Here is a 23950-nt window from a genome sequence, read left to right as displayed (position 1 = left end):
TTGTATGTAAGTCAATAACTCTCTGGGATTAGAAGATGTACATCAACACTGTCCGGGAAGGGATGAATTGGGATTGGGAAAAGTCCCCTTCTAGGCAAGTTATGATCTGGAAATCCTGCCACTATTCAGAGTTGTCCTTCCTGCTTGGACTTTAAGCTCTTGGACTTTAAACATATTCAGCTTCAAAGTCCTCCTTGAGAACCATCCTAGTTTAGAGGTGACTTAAGGCAAATGTACAGAAATCTCTGAACTGCTTAGGATTTCAACAGTGCCAAGATGTTTCTGCCTATTTCAGTGAATAAGAGAATCATCTGTTTTATAATGATGCTCTCATTCATTCATACTTATTCATACTTAATTTGGTACCTGTGTGTTATCATGTACTAGCCAGCACAGCGGCTGACATCCAGCACCTGCAGATTTCCCTTCCAGAGGTCTTGAATCATTCATATCTGAAATAATCAGAATCACATTTACTTTACCAAGAAGAATAAGACATTTTGAGAGAAATAATTTTAAAACTGCGAAAAGCTGATGTTCTCTTCTGCTTTCCTTAAAGGCCAGTCATTCCTTGACCTCTCTAGTGCATTCCCACATTAGCCAGGTTTCCTGGAGGTGTCATCTCCTTCTCCCATGGATGATGTCTTCCCTCAAGACTGCTGCAGTAGTTTGATTTCTGTTTCCCTCAGAATCCATCTTTCCCTGTTGTATTTTTTCAATAGAACACATGCTGAAGGATGGCTTTTCCTACCATTCTTGATTTTTCTGCTTCTTTTGCCCACCAGACCCTTATTAAGCTGATTCACCGTAGCTGCACTCTAGAAACTGGTTCAGCATTCACTATCCACTGTTTAGTACAGAGAATCAAGTTCATTCAGAGGGCAGAAGAGAATATTCAGAGTCAGAGTGTGTGCAAGACCCTTCTGCACAATAATCAATTGTTTAGCAAGAGAAAAAGCAAAAGCCATGGAAGGGAACAAAGACAAACCAGGACTCTGGGTTGTCTTTCACAGTCCTTCAAACCATGCTTCTGGCAGCTCAGAGAGAGTATTCCCCAGGAGATATTAGGCACATGTGCTTTTGACAGAAAGAAGATCTGGGCCTGATCCCTCCCGTTGCTGTGATGTTCGCATGGTCACAGCACGCAACCCACTTGGAAGTGAGTCCCTGACTGATGTGAGCGGGCAGGCACGTAGCTGTGTGGTCACTACTGCTTTTCATGACTGGAAGAACTTGTTCTGCATGATATGTACTGCTCCTCATACAACACCATCTGCGCTAGTGGAGCTCCCTGGGGCCACGAGTGCATGGAGTGTTAACCTTTAAAATCTTGGACCTTTTGAATTAAACCTTTTGGTTAATCTACCATGTCTTTGCTAATAAATATCACTCCTTGCAAAGTGCGCTTGTACCTCTTTTTTGTATGTGTACATCACGATTGAGATATTGGGCAGGTGGGTCTGCATGTACGGCAGTTTCACTGAGCTGAATTGACAGGGCATCTTTACAATTTCTCAGAATCATATAATCATAGAATATCCTGAGTTGGAAGAGACCCAAATGATGGTCATAGTGCCCAATTCCCGATTCCACACAAGACCACCCAAAATTCAAACCTTGTCCAGACACTTCTTAAAATCCAGCATTTGTTGCCATGCCCACAGCCCTGTGCAGCCCGTTCCATGCCCACCGCCCTGTGCTGCAGCCCCTGTCCCTGACCCCCAGCTGCCCTCCCCTGACATCTCCATGCCGTTCCCTTGGCCCTGTCGCTGTCACACAGCAGAGCTCAGCGCTGCCCCTCCGCTCCCTGTGAGGAGCTGCAGCCGCCATCAGGCCTACCCTCAGCTCCTCTGCTCTGGGCTGAGCACACCAAGGGGCCTCAGACACTCCTCACATGTCTTGCCAGACCTTTCCCCATCTTTGGAAGTTTTTCAAAGGGAGTTTGAAATCTTTTACTACTAAGACAACCTTTCAGTTTTTCACAAAAAAAAAAAAAAAAGTTCAGGAACAAAACATAAACAACCTTTGCATGTGCGTGTTTTCACAGTTGTGAAAAAACTACTGTTTACATCCTCTTTTTAATGCTCAAAGTGACATTTGTAAAGTGCCAGTATGAAACGCCTGGAAATTCTAATGGGGGAAGGAAAAGAAGCTTCACTTTAACTATCCTGCCCTCTTTCTTTCCAGATGGCACATGGGCAGTACCATCTCTGACTCTGCATCCATGTGCTAGCCAATTTGGAAACTTTAAGGAGAAAAGTGGTCAAGTAAAGCTCTCTGAAACGCTTGACAGAAATCTAAACCAACACATTACAACGAGTTACAAACAACAATCAGTCTCAAAACCAGTGCTTCTCCTGTGACATCATGTCACATTAATCACTGCTACGTTGCCCTAATAAGGATGAAAATTTCCCCTTCACAGCCTGTTCTTCCAAACAAAAAAATGCATCTTCTGCTGTGTTGAACCTTCCTTAACATTTGCCAGAACAGATGGAGCTGGTAGCTTGGCTCAAAGGTCAATGAGTTTATTCAAGACTCTGGGTGGGAGAGAAGTCCAAATGGATAATTGGCACAGTGATGTTTTTTCCTCACTGAAGCACATGAGACAAAACTCTTAGACTGAGGATTCCTGGGCTGTGTGTCCTGAACACCAAGCTTAAAGGGGAAACTGTTGGCTGGAATGTCATATTAACTACAACCTGGAGAATCCCTTCTGCCAAATCTGGCAGTGCAAACACTTACATCTTCAATTTCTATAAATAACAAGTTAAACTAGTTTCTGTCCTTTGATTTGCTTATGTATACAAGGAGAATTTAAGTTTAAGGAATTTACTGAGGAGTTAATATGCTCAAAGTGGAATAGGAAAGAATGTAATAATATACACAGATGTACTATGTTGGGAAGACCCCAAGGAGTTATTACTAGCTGCTAGCTGTGTGATATGCAGTCAGTTGTATGCCCTGTGGAAGGTGCAGTCATCTACTTGAGATGGTCTTTTTATTTTGTGGACATCACTAACCTCCTTTCAGTGAACAAATGTTCAGACGTTGACCTTTGAAATGAGAAAGATACAGTTGACTTGGCCTACGTGTTTCCCCGATTATTTATTACAGCTTGTACATGTCTGCGTATGGTCTCATTTTAGCGTTGCCATCGGTGAAGTTTCTACCAACTCTACTTTGAAGATTGTTCCACTTATCACTCAGAGCACAGTTGGGAAATCTTGATTTTAGTCATCTTAACAGAGAAGTACTCATCCTTTATCTACTTTGCTGCAAGATCAACCACTTTAATGGAAAATGGGCCCAACTTGTCCTGCCTGGAGGAAATAAAGAGTGCTTACACCACACCTACTGCAGGCAGAGCCACAATGGGTACATCTGACGTGCAAAGAGAAGGGGTCCATTGCCCAAAAGGAAGGATGGCAGCTTCTTACATCTCTTAAGGAACAGTAATGCTTTCGCAGGGATTTAACTGAGTAACTTCCTTATGCAGGCAAAAAGTTGCCCCAGTTTTAGTGCTGAACAAATCTTTACTCCTTCCATGATGAACCTATGCTTCAAAACTGTGCTCACATTTAAGTACTGATACAGATTAATAAATATAGTCATGCTTACCTATTTGTTTTCTTGGGGTCATTCCAGAAGATGTACAACAATAAATTGGATTGTGGAAAGGTTTTATGTTTCTTTAGTCTCTGAAAAAGAACATACTGAAAAACTTTGCCTCAGCTACAAGATTTACTACAAACATTCAAGGAAATATGATCATAGATTCATAGAATGGCCTGGATTGGAAGGGACCTTTAACATCATCAAGTTCCAACTCCCTGCTATAGTCAGGGACACCTCTCTCTAGACCAAGTTGCTCAAAGCCCCATCCAGCCTGGTCTTGAATGCTTCCAGGGAGGGGGCATTCACAACCTCGCTGGGCAACATGTTCCACTGTTCCACCCTCACAGAGTAAAGAATTTCTTCCTAATATCTTGTCTAAATCTACCCTCTTCCAGTTTAGAACCATTTCCCCTTGTCCTGTCACTACATGCCCTTATAAATGTCACTCCCCAGCTTTCCTGAAGGCCCCCTTCAGGTACTGGAAGGCTGCTATCAGGTCTCCTGAGATACTTCTCTTCTCCAGGCTGAAGAGCCCCTGCTGTCTCAGTCTGTTCTCGTAGGAGAGATGCTCCAGCCCTCTGACCATCTTTGTGGCCCTCCTCTGGACCCACTCCAACAGCTCCATGTCTTGTGTTGGCGGCTCCAGAACTGGACACAATACTATGTGATATTACATGAAAAACAATTTTGTAGTATTTGAGCAAAATGTGAACACACACTATGTTCATTGCCTGCTACTCTTTAAGAATATCTGAATTGATATTTGAACAGATTCTTGTCCCCAAAAGGAAACAGAAAATATGACATATGATAAAATGATAAACCAGAATATGATAAGGGCATGCTTAGTACCAATATAAACTGAAGGATCCTTGTGTCTTTAAAACTAGTTTATATTAAGTATTTCAAAAGTTCCATTCAGATTTGCATCCCATTTTTTTCGTGTTGATGTATAGGCAATACAAAGAGACTGACCATGAGGAGACTTTTAGTTCAGAAACCATTTTATTCTCTCAAGTTAATACTAAAAATTGCGAGAATATGTTGAGATACCGTGTATGGAAAAATTAGCACATCACAAACAGTTTAATCTGATCTGCCAGGAATAGTATCTGTTTATAACTTACTTTAGAAACTCTGGCTAAGATTGAGCGTAGAACATTTTTTAATTATTTGATATATCTTTTAAATGCTGTGAGACACAAAACTGACTACCCAAGGGGCTAACAATTATAACTTGCTCTCCCTGAAACTCAGCAGTGTTTTATTGATCCAGTTCTGGCTTTGACTGAATGTAAAAATGATGACAGTGAGCAGAAGTAACCATGTTTTGACAGGCCAACCCAGATCACCCAGATTCAAAGGCCTAACATCAAAAAACATGCCCTGAAGAATAAAGAGGCTGTGCCGTGGAAGGATGCAATTAATTTCTGTTGCTATTGTGGTTATAGAAATAGCACTTGTGGAGAGCAGTGATGCTCCCTGAGTGAGGAAGACTTGGAGCTCCAAACCACAACAGCCCTTTGCAGTCCTGTGCCACTCCTCAATTTAATGGCTTTTGCAGCAGGCTTCAGACCATAAAACTAAGACACACAGTTGGCCCACACAGATGTTTTCTTTCTTGCCCTTGCTAGTAACCTAAATTTAAAAGCAGTAGGAAAAAAAAGTAAACTCCTGTAATGATAAGATACCCCAATTTTTACAGGTTATCCAGTGATAACCTGTGCAGGGACATTTGTCAGTGACATCTGAGGTATCCGCAATTAGCACTGAAATACATTTGTCTAAACAAATCAACAATTTGGTGTTGCCTAACATTGTTTTTTATTTTGCAAGTTTGTTTCCTCAGTGGGAGATTAATTTAGAACTTTGGAATCAGAAGAAGCCTTTCCCTTGATCCAAACTTATTAACTCTCCCTATTCATAAATGCAGAGCCCAGAAGGGACCATTAGGTCTTCCCATCTGGCTCCCCGAGCAGCATAGGCCCTGGCATCATGCACAGCTACTGCACTGAATCCAGAAAAGTGTGTTGAGGATAATGTGCATCTTCCAGAAAAACAGACCAGGTTTGTGGGTGAAAGAAATTTCTTCATGTGGGACAACTCTTTTTTTAGAACACAGGCAAAAAAAAATTGTTAAATCTCTGTTAGATGTGAACAGAGATTCTATCACTTTTTTAGTCTTCCTTTTTTAATTTTAAATCATTGGTAGCATTAGTTGAAGTTCAGACCATAATTTCCTTGAAAGCAGTTTTTTTTACTTTATGTTGCAGTATAGCGTGATGTTTCCAGCATATTGTGTCTCCACTGTTAACTAGTAACTTATCAGTGGTCTGAGAGTATTGCATACTTACTATTTTCAAGGGTTTCTTTTAATCCAAGCCCCTTGCTGACATGTCCAAACTGTGAGTGCCTCAGTCTCAGAGGCTGTTTCTCTTGGACAGCACTGATTTTGTCTCACGTGGTAAATCTCTCTACACTGTCCAATGAAAGAATGTGGGAACACATTTTATCTTTACTGTCCAGTTATCACATGAGAAATCTTTTTTTTCAAGTTCAAAGAATTCTTAAGGGGAAGTAGGAAACATAATTCAGAGAGATAGGGAGAAGCAGCATTATTAATTCGCTAGGGGTATTAGAAATTCTTGTCTATCATTTTAGATTAGTCTCGATGTGATGTAAACACACATACAGAAAATATGTTTTGACATAAGCATCAGTTGAAGGAAAATATTAACTCTCACCTGGCTTTGCAAGAAATTCAGAGAGGCAATGTAGAGAAATGGGAATTTCTCTTTTTGTGTTTCAGTGCCTTCTGTTACAGACAGAAAGAGCTTCCCCCACCACCTTGTGTCACATCCTGCCTACTGGTCCTTTACACCTTGCTATGAAAGACACTGAAGGACAAAGCATCCGGGAGGGCACAACCCTTACCAATCCGCTCTTGGGGACATGTCACCATCCAAGGGCTCTGGCAGAGTTTCTGGTGCATGGGGAGCTCCAGCAGAGGCCATCCACCTCCTGTCCACAGATCTGGCTGTCATGAGGATGCCAGGTCCTTGATACTTTCAGCCCCAACCTTATGATCACGAACTCCAGCATTGTTGCCCATTGAGACTGGTGACCACAGCTCCTGAGTCCAGGCAGCACCCAGCTCCCCACGAATCCCTAGTGTAACTTGTTATGTGACCGCAGGCATCTGCAGACAGGGCTGACGCACAGTTGTAGGACGCTGTGCCATGGCTACATGGCTACAAAACCTCGTTGCTAATGGCAGTGGAGCACAAAACCAGAGTCTAGAGGGATGTGATTTATTGTTTGACAGTGCCTTCCAAACCCTCACCAGTGTTTTGAAAATATCGTGCTCCGTGGAGAGTATCATTTATCAAAAATAATGAAAGCTTTATTCCTTTCATCATACAATATCTCATGTTTTTCTCCAGACAAAGTTCCTTTCTGGTCTTACACAAACTACTTTTTCAGCTTGCATCAGCAAGCATTTGCTAATAATAATCACTGAAAAGCCAGAAAACTGATTTCACAAAATGTCCTTAATCTTAGTTTGTGGAGGAAGAAAAGATATGCAAAATTAGCAGTGTTTCTTCTGTCAGCAAGAGTGGAGTGCACATAACTGCTTTCCAGATGGAAAAGCAAAAGCATAGTGCCTTGCCTGAATTTCATGCAAAGGGGAAAGTATGTGCCTTTGTGAAATGCCTTCAAGCTGGTGGTAAGGCATGCTGAGGCCTATGCCTCTAAAGTGACCCAGGGTCTTACAGTAAGATGTGGCTTTATGGTGAAGGCCTATTCTGTGTGTGAGATATTAGCTAAATCTGAATCCTTCGCCATGTGATGCCTTGAGTGTCCCAGAAAGGCTGAGATAACTCTTCTGTGGATGGAGCCACACGGCTTGCTTGTAAGGGCAAACTATCATAGCGCTGCACGTACCTGTGATGCAATGCTCAGGAGTGGGATCATTTTTGCAGGAGCTAGAAGTATGACATAGGCAAGGTTCCAGGCAAGTTTGGTGGCAGAACTGGGGCTGCCCAGGAAGGGTGCTTGGGATGTCTGCAGTCTGCTGTACCTCCTCTAGGCTCCTATTTACCCCCCTGGCTCAGGGTGTGCCCATCTCAGGTCCTGCCCTGACCCTGGCTCACTGCAGATGTGTTGGAAGAGAGCACAAGGAAACCTGACAGTGACTGTGGAGTGACCTGCCACTGGGGCAAGCTTCCTCCAAATACCATTACTTGGAAGATGGATTCAGCCCCGTAGCACTATGCTTTATATTCTCTCTGAGTGCTCTCTGTTTGCTTTCCATGTCCCCACCACACTAACTCTAAATCTTCTGGCTATTCACAGGGAGTACAAAGGCATTTTCCTATTTAAAACAGAGAAACTCTTGAAAGACTAGGAAAATTTAAAAAAAATATTAAATTAATACTCGAAGAGTCTGTGGAAAAGGAAGAGGGACAAGTAGGACAAATAATCCAGAAAAATGAATGGAGAATAGAAAGAAAAAAAGACATGAGCAGAAAATCAGAGACGGAATAAATCATTATAGTCACTTTTTTATTTTGTAGAAAATTTGCTTTTGTACAGCATTTGACTTAATTGTATTGCAAGCAGGCTGCATCACAGAAATTCACAGGCCAGCAAATGCAGACCAGAGACAAACTGTATATGTTCATTCTGACTCTTCTTGGAAGCTACAGATGTTCATTGTTTGGACACACAACGGACAGATTAATATCTCCAGATGTTCACCAGACATCCTTCCAGAACACTAATGGGCAGGACAGGAATAAACACTTTTAGCAGAAACTTCAATTTCTGTTAGTGCTTCGAATGAAACATTTTGTTGGTGTTTATTTCATAGACAGCACCTGCTCTGCATATAAGGAGTCTACACTACACAGCCATGCCCTTCCATGCCACCATCCAACTCTTAAAGAAGCTACAAACTGACTGTACAAGTGCTGATGAACTAGCTTCCAAAGAGAATGAGAATCAAGCATTGCCGTTGACTGTGTAACCTGGAAGAAGTAAGCAGATATTTAAAATCACAGGAGTATTTAAGTGGTTGAGTGTCTTACTGAGTCAGCACAAAAATAGTACTTTTCCTGAGCCAGAGACATTAAGGCAACTTCTGTGAACAAGAATTTATCCATAATTACACTTGGTTTTCACAGGGGAAAGAAGCATCCATCCATTTAGCATTACCAAATGTGACACAATTAGTTGCTTTACCTGTACTTATTCTTCTAGAAAATCTTGTGGTGACATTTTGGCAAAGGTTCTAGATAAGAAATAAATACCCCCCGTGATTTGAAAAGTTGCTCACCACCAACTTTCAATGTCATTTTGTATAAAAACACGAGTGCGACATTGCTAAAGGGTAGTACTTCAGCTGCATCGCCTGAAAACTACTCAGATGGCTTTGAAAATGTTATTACTTGTAATATTACTGCCATGATCCCCTTTCATTCCCACTCATGAAGTCACACTGGGGAAAAACAAACAAACAAACAACCTTTTCCTGAAGCAAACAGACTTAATCCTACAAAAAGTAATGTAAGTGAAGGAAATAGATTTCTTGCCTTCAGCATGTTAATCTGCAAAACTAATAAAAACAACAACGGGATTTGGTCTTCAACCAGTACAAGGAGAACGTTGAAAAGCTGTGTGCTTTTTTCAGCCTTAGCACCACAGATGCTCAATGGGAGGCTGGGAACACTGCAATCTCTCAGTGTGGGTTGCAGATACAACACACATACTGCCCTGCAGCACTATATCCTACCTGCAGGACAAGAACAGCACCTTGCAAGAGGTTGTACTATTTTGTGGGTCTGCTGAAATGTTGTTTTTAATCCTAGTGCTGCTCAGAGCTGCAGAAGCTCTCTTCTGGCATGGCCAGGTCACTTCACCTACTGGGACTGCTTTCAAAACATCTCTGCTATAAAAAAATGGAAAGAAAGGATCTAGAAAAATGACTGGAAAATCCTGCCTCTTCTCCTGTTCATTGAGGAATTTAGCTAGTCCTTTCAAGAGAATAAGGGATCAACCCTTAAAAAACTGATATCCAAATATCTCACACAAAATAAGTGCAAGCTGTCAATACGAAGCTGTTTTGAACTAAAACACTTTGCCTGTGGGTGGGTAACCCCTTCTACAGGATAAAAACACACTTTGTGACAGGCAGTGGAAAAAGATAAGAAAGAGGCCTTTGATAGAAAAACTATGATAAAAAAGAAAATTAGCATGCCATTAGGAGAAGTATAAATACACATTATATTACATAAGTGAACTGTGTTTTCTTTAGTGTACGTGCCATTTTTATTAATTCATACACTAAGTGCTAACGTGTTTCCTAATGCCATTAGGTAGTGCTTTCAGTAAGTAATGGAATAAATAGTCCTTGCCCAGTTCTTTTCTGCACTCTCATTTTCTTCAGTAGAATGAAATTTATTTTTGAACCTCCCCCTGACCCCACACAAGGCTGTGCATCACGTTTCGGAGGCACTCTGGCTCCCCTCGGGTGTGATGAACTGCACTTTGGGCACCATGAGGGAAGGGTTGGTTCTCCGCATGGAGTTGCTCCTCCGAATGGAGTTGTTCCTCCTCATAGAGTTGCGTTTCCGCAGGGAGTTCTGGTGGGACAGCTCGCTCTTCTGCAGGGTCTGGATGAGAATTGAGGGCTTTTCATCAAGCTCTCGTGCGCTGCAACGTGGTGCTGCCACTTTGACTGTGTTGCCAAATTTGGAGTAGTCAACCGCGTAAACGCCTTCCTCTTCAGTGACAATGGGCACAAAGCGGTGACCCCACAGGATCTCCTCTGCTATGTAGGAGGTTCTCGCCTGCGTTGTGATGCCAGTTGTCTCCACCACTCCTTCAAGTATCACTATAAGCTCCAGATCCTGGAGCGCCAGGTCAGCAGCGGAGATATCGTAAAGAGGACTGCGCTTGTCTATGACATGACAAATGATTAAGGGAGCCACCAGGAAAATATTGTTACTTTCAATGGGGTTATCCACGGGGATATCTACTTGGTGAATAGGTATGACTTCTCCCTCAGGGGTGGTAGTCTTCCTCACAACCTGAATTCTCACGGAGGCGCTAATGATCATGCTCTTCCTCAGGTCTCCTACTCGAAACATGAAGCAAAGTTTGCCATTTCGAACAGCAATGACTGCCTGCCGACTGAAAATCAAGGTCTCTGCCCGCCTGTGAGCTTGAGCGGTTTTCATGAAGATGCAGCCCAACATGACAGCATTGATTATTAGGCCCACAATATTCTGTAGGATCAAGACTGTGATGGCCAAGGGACATTCCTCCGTCATCATCCTGCCCCCAAAACCAATGGTCACCTGAACTTCAATGGAGAAGAGGAAAGCAGAGGTGAAAGACCTGGAGAGGAAGATTGTACAAAGTTAACTCAAAGCTCGTCAAACATAAACTGATAAGCTATTAGCATACGCTTAGTAGAAACAAACTTAAGTGCCTATTTTTGCAGCTCTTGTAAATTTAAGCCTTCTGTTAACATTGCATGTTCGGTGATTCAGTGTTTGTATGATCAGTGATGCATATAATTTTGAGAGGGAAGACGTAAGAGCCTGAGCTCCTAGAAGACCATTTGCAATTCTAGATGACCCTAAGAAGCTCACTAGATTCTCTGTCCAGAAAAACGTTGCACACCATGTTAGCTGGCAGTGCTTTACCTCCCAGCATGACTTTCCACGTTCTACATCCAATGAAGCTCTTGGCAGGGAGTGGTGGTTTTGGAGACAAACCAGTGAGCAACTGGCTGGCACACTGAGGTTCTCCCACCAGCCTGCACAGGAAAAGAAAACTGGGAAAGCTGCAGGACTTCATTTTCAAAACCTGACTCTCTTTGTCATGAGCCCCTTTAGCAAGTTTTCCTGGAGGGAAAGGGGACACTCCCAGCTTTATCACACCTCCCAGACTCTTGCATGCCTTGTGTCTGAGCCCACAGAATCAGGCTGCAGAGGGAGGGCACATCCCAGCTGACAGACAGTGATGTGTCCAGGGTTTGGGTTAAGCTCACTGCCGTGGCAAAGCTAGCTGGAAAACTTCAACACAGCAGTGGGTTGCAGAAGTGTATCCCTAGTATACTATACTGTTGGACATCAGAGGATGCTGTCTGCAAACTTTCCAGAACACATTATTTATAATAGTGCACAATATGACTTCTTGAATATACACCAGGCTTTTTCACTTCCCTGTATAAACTGATACTTCCTTCACAAAAGTCTCTTATACTCCACACTTGTACCCTGGGTTTTATGCAGTAGATATTTTGCACACAGGGTCTCATGAACTAACACAGCGATCCTTTCAGCACAGTGCAATCCACAAACATTTGAAGCATCTCCAAGTGTGTGGCTTTACCTATGGAAAATATATATCCTGTCCATGAAGATGGTTCTAAGGCCTGGGATCAAGTAGAGACATTGAAATAGAACAGTCAATATCAGAGATAATGTTCTGTAGAATGAGAATGGTCATCTTTCAGAAAACCAGCCAGTCTCTGCACAGACATCTTTGAAATAACTTAGTCTATTTTTTCCTTTTCTGTTTTGTTAATCTTTGGCAGATTCCCTCACACTAAGGAGTTTATTCTTGTCTTTTATACTGAAGAAATCAGGGATGAAGGAGTTCATTCATTCATGGAATGATTTCTATGTTAATGAGTAGTCATCTACATGCAGAATAAAGCTTCCAGCTAAATCTTAATTAAATTTATTTCAACTTAAAACTCTGTGCAATGAAATATTCTGACTCCCTTTGATACTCATCATTAAAAAAAAGGAAAAGAACCCCACCTTTTTGGAGTGGCAGTATCAGAGGCAACAAGTTTGTACAGCATGATGAACAAGCGAAGAGGGAGCCATGAATGTTAAACCACATTATTGCCAAGTCCCTCGCTTTAGAGCTCTGCAACAGGTTTTCTCTTTGGATAACATTTGCTTTGCATAGCAAAAGTGCTACTAGCCTTAGAAATTCTGCAGTACTTTGAAAAATGGAAGTTCTGTGCAAGTTCCCTGCAGCAGTGGTTAAAATTTCCTAATGCCAGATTTTCCTATAAATTTGTAATGGCGCCCATCCAAAAAAGCTCTCTTGAAACATCTAGAGCCTAAATCTCAGGAAAGTGAATTAAAAAAAAATATTTGCCACTATTTTGATGGATATTATATTAATATTATTTGTTAATCCATATAATATACATATACACAATATCAAGTACGTTTTAAATCCAGCAACTCTGTACTCTTAAAAATATCAGCAATCACATTGTCATTTCAGATTGTATTATTTGATATTGTGTCCAAGGTGGTGGCCAGGTTTAAAAAGATGTAGGGAAAAGATTTTCCATGGATACATAGGCAGCTGTTGGCTGAAACACCTCAGGTAATCAACAGGAGAGTGCGACAGGTGTTGTTTGCCAAGGGCCTAAGCTCAAAGGCACCAATTCATAGGCTCTGCTCATTGCCAGCCCTCAGACAGCCTCTGTGGCAGGGAGGACACTGCTGGCACAGGGATTCTGCATTTGGGGCTATAGGGAGATAGCAGGGGCTATGGCTCTGCTTTGTCCTGGTGGCACGATGACCTCAGCAGTCAGACCAGGCTCTGTGGAGTGGCCCAGAAGCACCATGGGGATACATGTTGAGAGGGCCTCCACCAAGTAGGGTGACATCCTCCCAGAGGACTCCAGAAAATTGGTGGGGTTGGGCAAATCTCACACACACTTCCCTCTGGGAGCAGTACACCAGAAAGACAGGGAGTGATAACCTGAAGGACATCCCCAGTGGGAGCCAGCTGGATCATGATGTCTCATGTCAGAGGCAACTGTTTCTGACCCCTTAATGGAAAGGAAATAAGACAGCCATCTGCTCCAGATCCCGAGCTTGATGAAGGTCAGCCTGGAAAATCTCCACTTTATCTTCCCTTTGGAAATTTCCCATTTAGCAAAACAGTGTCAAAAAAAAAGGGAGAATGAAATCTCCATTGCCTCATGAATCAGATCTGAGGTGCCCTCAAGCTTGCTAAGGTACCTCAAAAACTATGTGCAACAGAAAGTTAAAAGAGAAGCAGAAACTCTCAGCCCCTCACACAGTCACTGCACAGTGTCAAAGCAGCTGCTATAGGGCAGCCTGGCCACCCTGAATCCAGATCGTCCTGCTTAAAAGCACCTGCTGCTATAAAAAGACCTGTTACTGATGAGATGACAGAATGATCTTATTGTCTACTCTCACTTCCCATTAACAAATGCTCCTCCTGTCCTGTGTAGATATGCGTCAGCTTGCCAGAGCCTTGAAAATTGTCATCTGGGGACAGAGAGGAAAATACTTTTCTTAACAGCTGACATTTAACCCAGAATTCCCTTAAGCTTTCACTATCCGATAAATCATGCACATCATGGAAGCAGTTCGTCCTTCAAACTGCTGGCCTCATCAAAGGCCAGGCATTATGGAGCTGTCTCATAAGTGTCATCCTGAAACACACCTTGTTTGGCCCTAAGCAGCACATTTCTTGCCAGCTGACACCTATGGCGGGTGCCTGCCTCCCAGGCACTGCTTTTGGAGCGGGCCACCTTCCACCAGCACGGCTCACAGCTCACACCATGCTTGGGAGGCTCCTGCTGCCACAGACAACATTACGATACATGTAACACATACCCACTCTTGTAGCAGGCTCTTATCTTGACAGGCAAGGTATGTCACCCACAGAGTGTGGAGACACATGAAAAGCAGCAGGTCTCCCTCTCTTTCAGATCCTGTAAGGAATCAAAGAAATCTACAGTACAGCATTTTCCAAGCCCAGAAGGCTTGCTGAATTTACGTAATCTAGAGGAAAACACCGCACTTTTCAATTGTCTCAACCAAACATAATGGTTCGTGTAAACCAAAAACTGCATTTCAGTCATTGATGGGACAGCAGGCAGCCATGTCCCCCCCTTTTGCTGTCGCCCCGACTGCTCTGTACCTGACACATGTCACGCACGGAGTCCACTTGGTGTTGTTTGCAGCGTTCTCTGTGCTCGGGTCCATGTCACCGTGGGCAAAAGCCACCAGCCACCACATCATGGCAAAGAGCAGCCAGCTGCACAGGAAGGACATGGTGAAGATGACCAGCGTGTGACGCCATTTCAGGTCCACCAAGGTGGTGAAGATGTCTTGCAGGAATCGCCCTTGCTCTCGGATGTTCTTGTGGGCCAGGTTGCATGCTCCATTCTTGGCGATGAAGCGGGCTTTGCGTGGCCGGTCCCGGATGCGCGGCTTGCGCAGGTTCTCAGCAGCGATCCGTGCCAGCACATACTCCTCAGGAATGATACTCTTCCGAGCCAACATTTTCCTGCCACCATAGTCCACCTAGCGAGATGCAAAACGGGGGACGCTCCCTGCGGTGTGTCTCCGTGGAGCTCACTGCCTCCCCTGAGAAAAGAGAAAATTGGTCAGATGCTGCAGAGGTGCTTCAGCAAGAAGCTCTGCTTGGGTACTCCCACATCAGCAGCTTTGATATTGAGTGTGACAAGTGGCTTTACTCCACAGCACACCCTCCCCACGCCAGCCCATCCTCTTTGTACGAGCGACGGGTGCCAGCTTCCAAAGGACACCGGGGATGCTATCTGCATTCCCGGCACTCCCTGCAGAAGGCATGCTGCAGGACCCTCCCGCAAACTCGCCCTAAAGTAACGCGACGTACAACAGGTCGGGTCCTCGGCTCTCCAGGAGATACCCGGGTGTGTCCGCAGCACGGACACTCGGTCACTCGCATCCTTCGGGGCGTAAAGAACCAGACCGCTCCGCTCTGAACCGAGGCCGGCCCGCGGAGATCCCTTCCGGCCGCACAGCCTCCGTCCCGTCCTTCGGCACCATCGCAGGGAGCCGAGCCGCGAGCTGGAGGCAGGACCGCGCCGTGCGGGCGTTCCCGTTCCCCAGTCAGCCCTCCTTCCTTTCCGGGATGAGGCGGGGCGGCCCCGCTTTTATCCCCAGCCGTGTCCCCAGACGGCTGCCGGAGCGCGGCGGCGCTTCGCGGGGCTGCTGGGAGCTCTCGGGAGCGGGCAGGAGCTACGGACGCCCGCCCTGGGGCCGCAGTGCTGGGCCGGGCCGGCGGGGTGTGGGTGTCCGTGCTGCCTTTGGGCAGAGCCCGTCTCTGGCTGCGCTCTGGTGAGCCCGGAGCTTCTCTTTCCCAGCTTTGTGGCAGCTCAGGTCTCAGCTCGCAGGCTGGAGGAGCGTAAGCGATTGGAGGAGCGGGGTCGGAGCCTGACGGCCTTCCCCCGACAAACGCGGTTACCTGTTGCGGCAGGAGGAAAAGAGACATTGCTTTGTACGGCGCGCAGGTCGCATTGACTCGGATGGGCACTGCGTAGGGCCGCTCTAATCCTCAGCCGCTGTAAGGGGAGTTGATGGATGGGTATTTATATAAGCAAAATTAGTGCAGCGTCAAAAACGACTCGCAGAGGTTCACTCATGCTCCCGCAGGTCGAGGTTTATGGTTTTGGCACTGGTGTTTAATGGAAACTTGCATTCTTGGAAGTCACAGCTTTTCTTTTCTTTTCTTTTCTTTTCTTTTCTTTTCTTTTCTTTTCTTTTCTTTTCTTTTCTTTTCTTTTCTTTTCTTTTCTTTTCTTTTCTTTTCTTTTCTTTTCTTTTCTTTTCTGTTCTTTTCTTTTTTTTTTCTTTTTTTTTTTTTTTTCTTTTTTTTTTTTTTCACCCCTGAGGTCTTAAAGTTTGTAGCAGGAAGAATAAACATGACTTCAGCTTTGCAAAAAGATCTAAATTTAGATCTCAGTATAGCAAAGTGCAGAGATATCGTGTGCTTAACTCCTCCATGCCCAAGGAATGCCTGCCTGCATATGTGTGTGTGTGTGTGTGTGCAGTGTGAGTTTTCTGTACATCACTCAAGGGGATGACCTACAGGGTATAACGTTTAGTCAGTGTGAGCTCCACTTCAAATAGACAAGCAACTCCTGGTTACTTCTTTAGCACTATCCTTACGTAACACCAGCCATGCAGAATTAAGGAAACAGACTCACAGTCCCAGTCTTGTTAGGCAATTAGCTGCACATCCAGGTTAGACATCAGCTTCAGACAGGTGACAGCTCCCACATGAAATCAGATTTAAAGCAATTGCTTAGGATGGTAACCAGGCTCACATGCCAGCCCACAGAGCTGGGTGAGTTTCAGCACACAGACTTGGGTGGGTGTCTGCGGATTGGTGCTGGTGGTGGCTGTGGCACATGGTGGTCCAGGCTGGGTGAGCTGGAACTGTACCTGCCGCATGTGGAGGGGCAGAGGCTGGACATAAGAGCTGACTTCTTGTTGGGTGCAGCCTCCAGAAGTGCATCTTGCTTTATGTAACTGTTGGAAATGGCTGTTTCAATACACCTGCACTGAAAGGGACGCAGCCTCTGCTTTTCCACCTGCAACCAGCTTCAAGGAAACCTGCCGGGCAATGGCCACTGGGATGTCAAGGCCAGGAAGACTGTCAGCAAGAATGTTTCCCTCTTCCTAGTTCAATAATGTGCAACATGATTTTGAGCACAGCACACGCCTCCCCAGACTAGAGTGCATGAATATGCTCCAGAGAGTGACAGCTACCAAAAATGTTCCCCTTTGCCCTTTTAAATACTTGCTTGGTTGCTACATGCACATGAAAGTCTGAGAGTTCAGTAATAGCTGGGAAAATCTTCTGAAACCTTTTCTGGCCCTTCTGGTTGGGAACACGGTGTCTGAGTGCTGTGAACACAGCCTGCTTAGGGAACAAATGGTCAGAATTGCTTGCACGTTTGGGTTCAGATGTACTAGGGCCCATCATGCTTCTCCCTTTCTGGTGTTTCATTTGTCCTCCACCCACATGAGTTACTGGTATGATAGCAAATATCACTTTAGAATTATGCCTATCAAAAAAGGATTAAGTAAAGTGCTCAGACACGAATCTGAAATTTCCACATTATGGCTGTGCCCAGCTCTTTGAGAAAATCCTGCTTTGTAATAGGTTCTGTTTGAAATTCTAGTCTTAGCTTAGAGATAGGATGGCTCTGCAGGCGTCCAAAGATGTCAAGCACTCAGCACAAGGCTTCCACAAAGACACAAAGTTGATAAGCCTTATTCGGACAGTGTGGATGAATTCTTCCCAGCTGAACTGGCAGTAGATCCATCAAACATGAAAGAGCAGAAACTGCAAACTAAGGGCATCTGTTACCCCAAAACAACCTTTTTTTCTTTTTTCTTCTTTTATGCAAGAGCAGCAGGACGAAAAACAGTCTTTATCATCCAAATGCATATAATTCATGCCCCTTGTCCAATATTGCTAAGTTACATAGTAGAGTCTGCAGATGTCCTGGGGCTTTGCTGGCAGAGAATTCATTTTGCATGAAAACTGTCTGGTTTGGAAATGATATGTGTTGATGAGATCTGAGCCACTTCTTAGAGAAATAGTCATTCCTTTTGGCTTCCTCTGTCACTGTAGTGGTCCTCCTCCAGGGAGATTTGGGACAAGACGTTATGGAACATGTGACAACACATGCATCCTCCTGCACTGAGCAAACCGGGGCCAAGCCTGCTCACATAGGAACGCGTTTTGAGGGGGGCAGCAGTGCTCAGAGCCAGTCTCTTCTGCTTCCTTTTCCTGCTTGCAACACAAATCCCTAGCCCCCTGCTCCCTGGCCACTCCTAGAAATGCTGCCTCCTTTGTGAGCTCTCCTGGAGCTGCAGGGGATCAGCATTCCAGCCTCCAGCATGTATCCATGAGGGAGGACATGGCCTTAGAGCAATGCTTTTTAACTCCATAGTGTGGGAGAGCAGCCCATGAAGCCTGTGGGCTGGGGCTCCTGCAGAGTTGGCACAGAGGAGGGAAAGGAGAGAAAAGGTTATCACATCCAAACTGCATCATCCCTACAGTGACCTGATTTATGAAATCCAACATCTTTTAGCCTCTGCTTTCCTTACTCCACCTCTGCTCGGGGGACGTGGCTGAGCCAAGGAAGGGGTAGTTGAAATAAATGCCTTATGCTCCAGGATATACTGCCCAAAGTCCTAGCCTCATTCCCTCTGGAGATGATCACATCACATTACATCCATGTGCAAAACCCACCAAGACTTCTCCCAGCTCCATATTACTTATCCATCTCCCTATCTTTGTAATTTTAGCTGTGTGTTTGTTTCTTTCCAAATCTCTAGTTTATAGAGAAACCCAAAGGCTACACATTGTTGAGACTCAGATTTGTAGAGACTAAGCATGTTACAACACCAGCATTTCAGGGACAGTAGTGTCTGTTTTACCCGAGCCAGACCTTAGGTCATGGTATCCTTGCCTGGCAGAGCTAGGAAATCATCTCATTTTTCATCTCACAGCAGGAATTGGTTCCCACATCTCTCAGTTCAAGCTATTAGATCCAGGTACTGAAATACTGTACTGTCACACCTGGCAATAACAAGTCAGTCTCTTACTACACGGTGAGTTGGCAATAGCCACTGTGGGACAGATTGTATGTAGAACCACAGAATCATAGAATCACAGTATGGTTTGGGTGGAAGGGACCTTAAAGCCTCTCACAGTTCCAATCCTGTGTTGCAGGCAGGGCTGCCACCCATTAGATCAGGCTGCCCAGGGCATCATCCAACCTGGCCCCAAATGCCTCTGTGGATGGGGTATCCACAGCTTTTCTGGGTAGCCAGTGCCACTGCCTCACTGCCCTCTGAGTAAAGAATTCCCTCCCAACATTTAATCTAAATCTCCCCCCTTGTTTAAAACTACCCCCACTTGTCCTATTGTTGTCTGCCTTGTAAAATGTTGTTCTCCTGAATGCCCCAGGTGTGGTTCAGAGGCTGTTTTAAGTCTGTGGGATGGACAAGGCGTTCTTCTTTTGAGGTAGCTGAGGTTTTAGCTATGTGGTTGCTCTCATGGGTGGACTGTGCCCAGTTTCCTCATGGCAAATAGCCGGCTCTGTTCTGGCCTGTTCTACTTTATGGTGTAGTAGAGCCCAAAAGTTGGCTCTAGGGACTGGCAAAGCTGCTTAAGATGGAAGGGTGCCAGATATAACAGAACAACCACTGTGTCATTTCTCTGTGCCAGAATTATGGAAAACCAGAAAGTAGGAGAGTATATATGCTCGTATTGCTTGGGCTGTGACAAATGGTAACTGCCATTTCTTTTCTCCTTTTCCTCTGCTGGTATCTGGAGCAACAGAGGCAAGTTTCAAAGGTTTTCCATTTGAGCTCCTTGTCCACATTCTGCCCATTCCTCTTGTGTAACAGGAGCCAGCAATCCTTGTCATAATTTGATTTTGTCTCCATAAAGTTCCACAGAGCTGTGGAGTGTTTTGAATCTCCATCTCTGTGCTCCTGTCCGCTTTGCCTACAAGCGATTGATCCAGCAGCTATCTGATGGCTGCAGTGGGAGTGAAATGGAGATATGCTATTGACAGAAGATAGATGCCATCTCTTGTCTTCAGAGTGTATCACAGAATAACTGGCAGCTCTGGGCCCTCTGATTTCATACTGTGGTGGGACCTGGAACAGTAGATGGTCCCAGATCCAAATGATTTGCTCTTAGAAACCTGCAGGATAAAGATCCTCTCAGAACTTCAGGTTCCTGCCTCTGATAGAGGGCTCTAACAGCCATAGCTGGCATTGCTGAAAGGGCAATGGCCTAATCCAGCCAGTGCGATAAAGGCACTGATAGCTGTCGGCCATGAATCTGTAACTTTCTGCATGTCAAAGTATGCACAGCTTTGGGGCATCTGTAACTGTGATGCTGAAGGATGGTGGTTCTGGACCATGTCATTTACACTGAGCTGCATTAGTTCCTTAGTTACATGGTTAAATATTTTACTGGATGTTTAAGTGGTATTTATGGATGCAAGCTGGTACAGCCAGCAAAGCCTGAAGTAAAATAAGGGGAGAGGTAAGAAACGTCATGGGAATAGCTGAGAGACAGTCTTATGGGCAGTACTAGCTGGTACTGTTTGTTACTTATTTATACCTCTTATCCCATGGATGTACAACTATGTATTTTTGTATAAAAATGACTAATATGCATACAGGGGAATGAATGCACTGGACTGTGAAATGTGCCTATGTGATATGCCTGTTATGGTAGCATCTGAGCTGAATGCTGCATTGTTATAAGTAATTTGTAGGATGGAAATCTCTATGTGGAGTGAAAATCAAAGAAGGCATCTTGCACGGGGTGAATGTCAATGCAGCAAATAGAAACAAATTTTTGTTAACAATGCAGGTCTTTTTTACTGTTTACTTATGGTCTGATCAGAATGTGGCTTGTTGTACCAGAGGAGTGAAAATCGCTAGCCAGGAATGTCTGTTGTCTTTCCGTGGGTAGCGTCTAACACCAGACAGATAGAATCAACAGTGAGTAATTAATAGTAACTGTGTACTAAATTGATTAAGACTTTTTAAAAAATCTCTTCTCTTGAAGGATTACATTTGGAAGCTTCTCCAAACTCCACAGCTTCACAGAAGCCAATTCTCAAATCTGTCCTGCCAAAACAGCGTCAGCACATCGCTAATTTGTAGGAGTTGGAGAACTTCTGCCTCACAACAATTCGTTGATAATTTGAAAACCTGATAATCTTGCCCCGCAATTTTACACACAGGTCGGTTCTGGTGGAGAAAAAACAGAGCAGTAAAAAAACAGTGTGGAAATGATTGGGATGTTTGCATGGCAATGAGGAATTTGATTTACGGTTTTGTTTTCAGACTTTTTTTCTTTTGCCTCTGAATGATTTATTTCCAAAGAAGCTGAAATGCTCTTCACGTGCCACCACCATGAGTTCATGTCGGGGAGTTTATAAAACTTATTGGGACTTAAAATAAGGCTTGAAAAAGACCCTGCTTGATGATTTTATTAAACTAATCTGGCAAATTCATTTTTGCTTTTTAACACATTTTATAGGGGAATCATTGCTCCAGAGAAGTTTTAACAAGTAGCCATGTGGTTTCACTATATATTTTAGAAGTGATTTCTACTGGCACTGTTACATTATAGATGTCAGGCTGCAGTGCTTACAAGTACAACATGCCCCAGCTTTTGCTGCTTGATAGTCACATTGAAAAAATTCCCTTCCTGATAATAAAAATAGTCTTTATCCACCATATTTTAAATAAAAGTAGCTTTTGCCTGAAATAAATTATATTCCACTTTGTGATATAATGCCTGTAGCTTGTGTAAAATGTGTGTGTGATGCCACCTTCATCTTCTCATGACACAGGAGCAGCATCATATCTGAGTGCATCAGCATCTTTTTACAGTAAAGCCTTTGCTTTAGAAAGCAAAAAGAAAACAATTAAATCAGACACTGCATTGTATAAGAATCTGAAGAGACTTGCTTGACCACATTCAAAATTGATGTCATCTGTTGTTTCAGAAAACAAACATAATTCACTACTATTATTTTTGCTGGCATTGTTTGTACATGTAATGAGATGCCAGATCAGCTGGGCCATATTTGCTGTTTGTACAGACTGAGTTTTGTGGAGGTGTCTTAAATTATAGCAGAGGTGTTCTGGCAGTTTACAGGAAAACAGACGTGGCTGTTCCAAGTGCCTGAGGAACCCTTGATAATACATTCTTTCACCTAGCTTATATTAAGTGCTAGCTGGAAAAAGGAGACAAGCTCTTAGAAATGAAGGTCTGCAATGAGTTTACAACTTGAGGTACCTCCTCTGCATACCAATTTTCCTAACAAAGCAATGATTTCTCTCTTCAGACTCTGTCTTGCTTACATCCCTGGCTTATCAGAGCTGTCCCAAAATTTGCTGGGACTGTCTGCCTCACAGGAAATGCCATGGATCAGTGCTTCCTCTGTGGTATGTACATGGCTAGAAACCCCACACAGTTATCTTATTTGGTAACTGCATTGTTTGAAATGTCAAGTCCAAATAATTGTAATGCTCCCCAAATTCTTGAATCATAAATAGCAATTAGCAGATCACAAGTGGCTTAGACTTATGGACGTTCTCAGGCTGCAAAACCTGAAAAAACCTTAGGAAAATGGCTCTCCTCAGATGAATCCCAGCAGCCACTGTGCTGGATCTTGAGCAAGCAGAAGCTTCCCTTTCCTAGCTGTCAGCAGTGTTGACAGCAGAGTCTTACGGTCCTGCCTCAAACACAGCTTAAAATTCTATGATTGGATTCACAGCACATTAGCATTTTGGCTCAGTAATAGACACAGTGGTTGTATGGGGCATTTCTGGTGTAGAAGAAGCAGCAATAAGCAGCTAGCTATTACTGCTATGATGAAAGGCCACATACAGGAAGGGCACAGAACCATTCATGACTCTTTTTTTCCAGTGGTGGGAAACACAGAGAAGTGGAAGTTCAGCCTACGGCCTTTGTGAGTCTATAACATGCACACAGTGGCTATAATGCAAGGAGATCTCTTAGGTCTACAACAATTTGGTTTTTTTTTTCTTTTCTTGGAACCTGTGTATGCTGAATAGGATTAATTGCTTGAGGAACTAAGCTGTGCCTTTAAACCTGTTAGGGATATGCTCCAATAATTGGCAAACTCTTTGACCACAAGTATGTAGCGCTACAGTCAGTACTCCTGCATCCCTCCAGCAAAATGACTGAGGCATGCTCAGCCCATAATTCATTTTCTTTTCTACATATTGAAATAGCAGTGTTCAATAAGCTCCATATCTCTGGGGGGATGAATGAGCAAAGGAGGGGATTCTTACCTCTGTGCTGCCTTTGGAACAAATGTAAGAGGAAAGAGGAATTAATACGGGGGCTCTTTAAAGTTATTTAGGAATGCCTGACACAATTCCAGCCCCTCAAAGCCACTTAATATAGTGTAAAATAGCATTTCATTGAACTGATTAGCACCATTTGAAATAAATCAGGACCGCATCATCATCAAAGTTATGCAGATAAACAAAGTTATTTCTACTTCATACTGACCGAAACTGACAACAATGAATCCAATTAATTTTTCTCCGAAGACAATGAAATTAAATCAAGATTGATGCTGGCCACTTTGCTTTGAAATCTGCGTAACAGCATGCTTTTCCACTGTAAACATCTGCTTTATTTTTTTATTTTCTTTGTAAGACAGAGTTCAACACAGGGTATTAATGGAGAGAAGAGCAATAACTTCTCACAGCAGGGAAATCACAGAAGTACTTTCCCTATTAAAATGTTCCAAGCTGAGTTTTGTGTTTAGTTGTATCATGAAGATTTTATTTTGAATAAGATGAAAAAAAGAGATAAACCATTGTATCATCAGACTAAATGCAATCTGAATTTCAAGTCTTACTTTTCTTTTGCCAGGTATTGTTTCACGTTGTTTTCA

General features: G+C 43.7%; 1 protein-coding gene across 2 annotated transcripts; it reads right to left on the bottom strand.

Annotated features, from left to right (window-relative positions):
- Positions 1–8163: 8163 nt before the first annotated feature.
- On the bottom strand, positions 8164–16287 carry KCNJ8 (potassium inwardly rectifying channel subfamily J member 8). Of its 2 annotated transcripts, none has more exons than XM_048927720.1 (3): positions 15928–16287; positions 14617–15065; positions 8164–11019 (listed from the first exon to the last, which is right to left on the bottom strand). In XM_048927720.1, exons 2-3 carry the CDS (start codon positions 14979–14981, stop codon positions 10119–10121), a joined length of 1266 nt encoding a protein of 421 aa, XP_048783677.1. In that variant the 5' UTR covers positions 14982–15065; positions 15928–16287; the 3' UTR covers positions 8164–10118. The 2 variants fall into 2 exon arrangements, with proteins under 2 accessions (XP_048783677.1, XP_048783668.1); XM_048927711.1 differs by lacking the exon at positions 15928–16287 and adding an exon at positions 15337–15568.
- Positions 16288–23950: the final 7663 nt, after the last annotated feature.

This window comes from Lagopus muta, chromosome 1 (assembly GCF_023343835.1).
Source record: "Lagopus muta isolate bLagMut1 chromosome 1, bLagMut1 primary, whole genome shotgun sequence".
Classification (NCBI taxonomy): Eukaryota; Metazoa; Chordata; class Aves; order Galliformes; family Phasianidae; genus Lagopus; species Lagopus muta.
The sequence above is the reverse complement of the archived record's forward strand: the minus strand, read 5'-3'. Positions and strand labels throughout refer to the sequence as shown.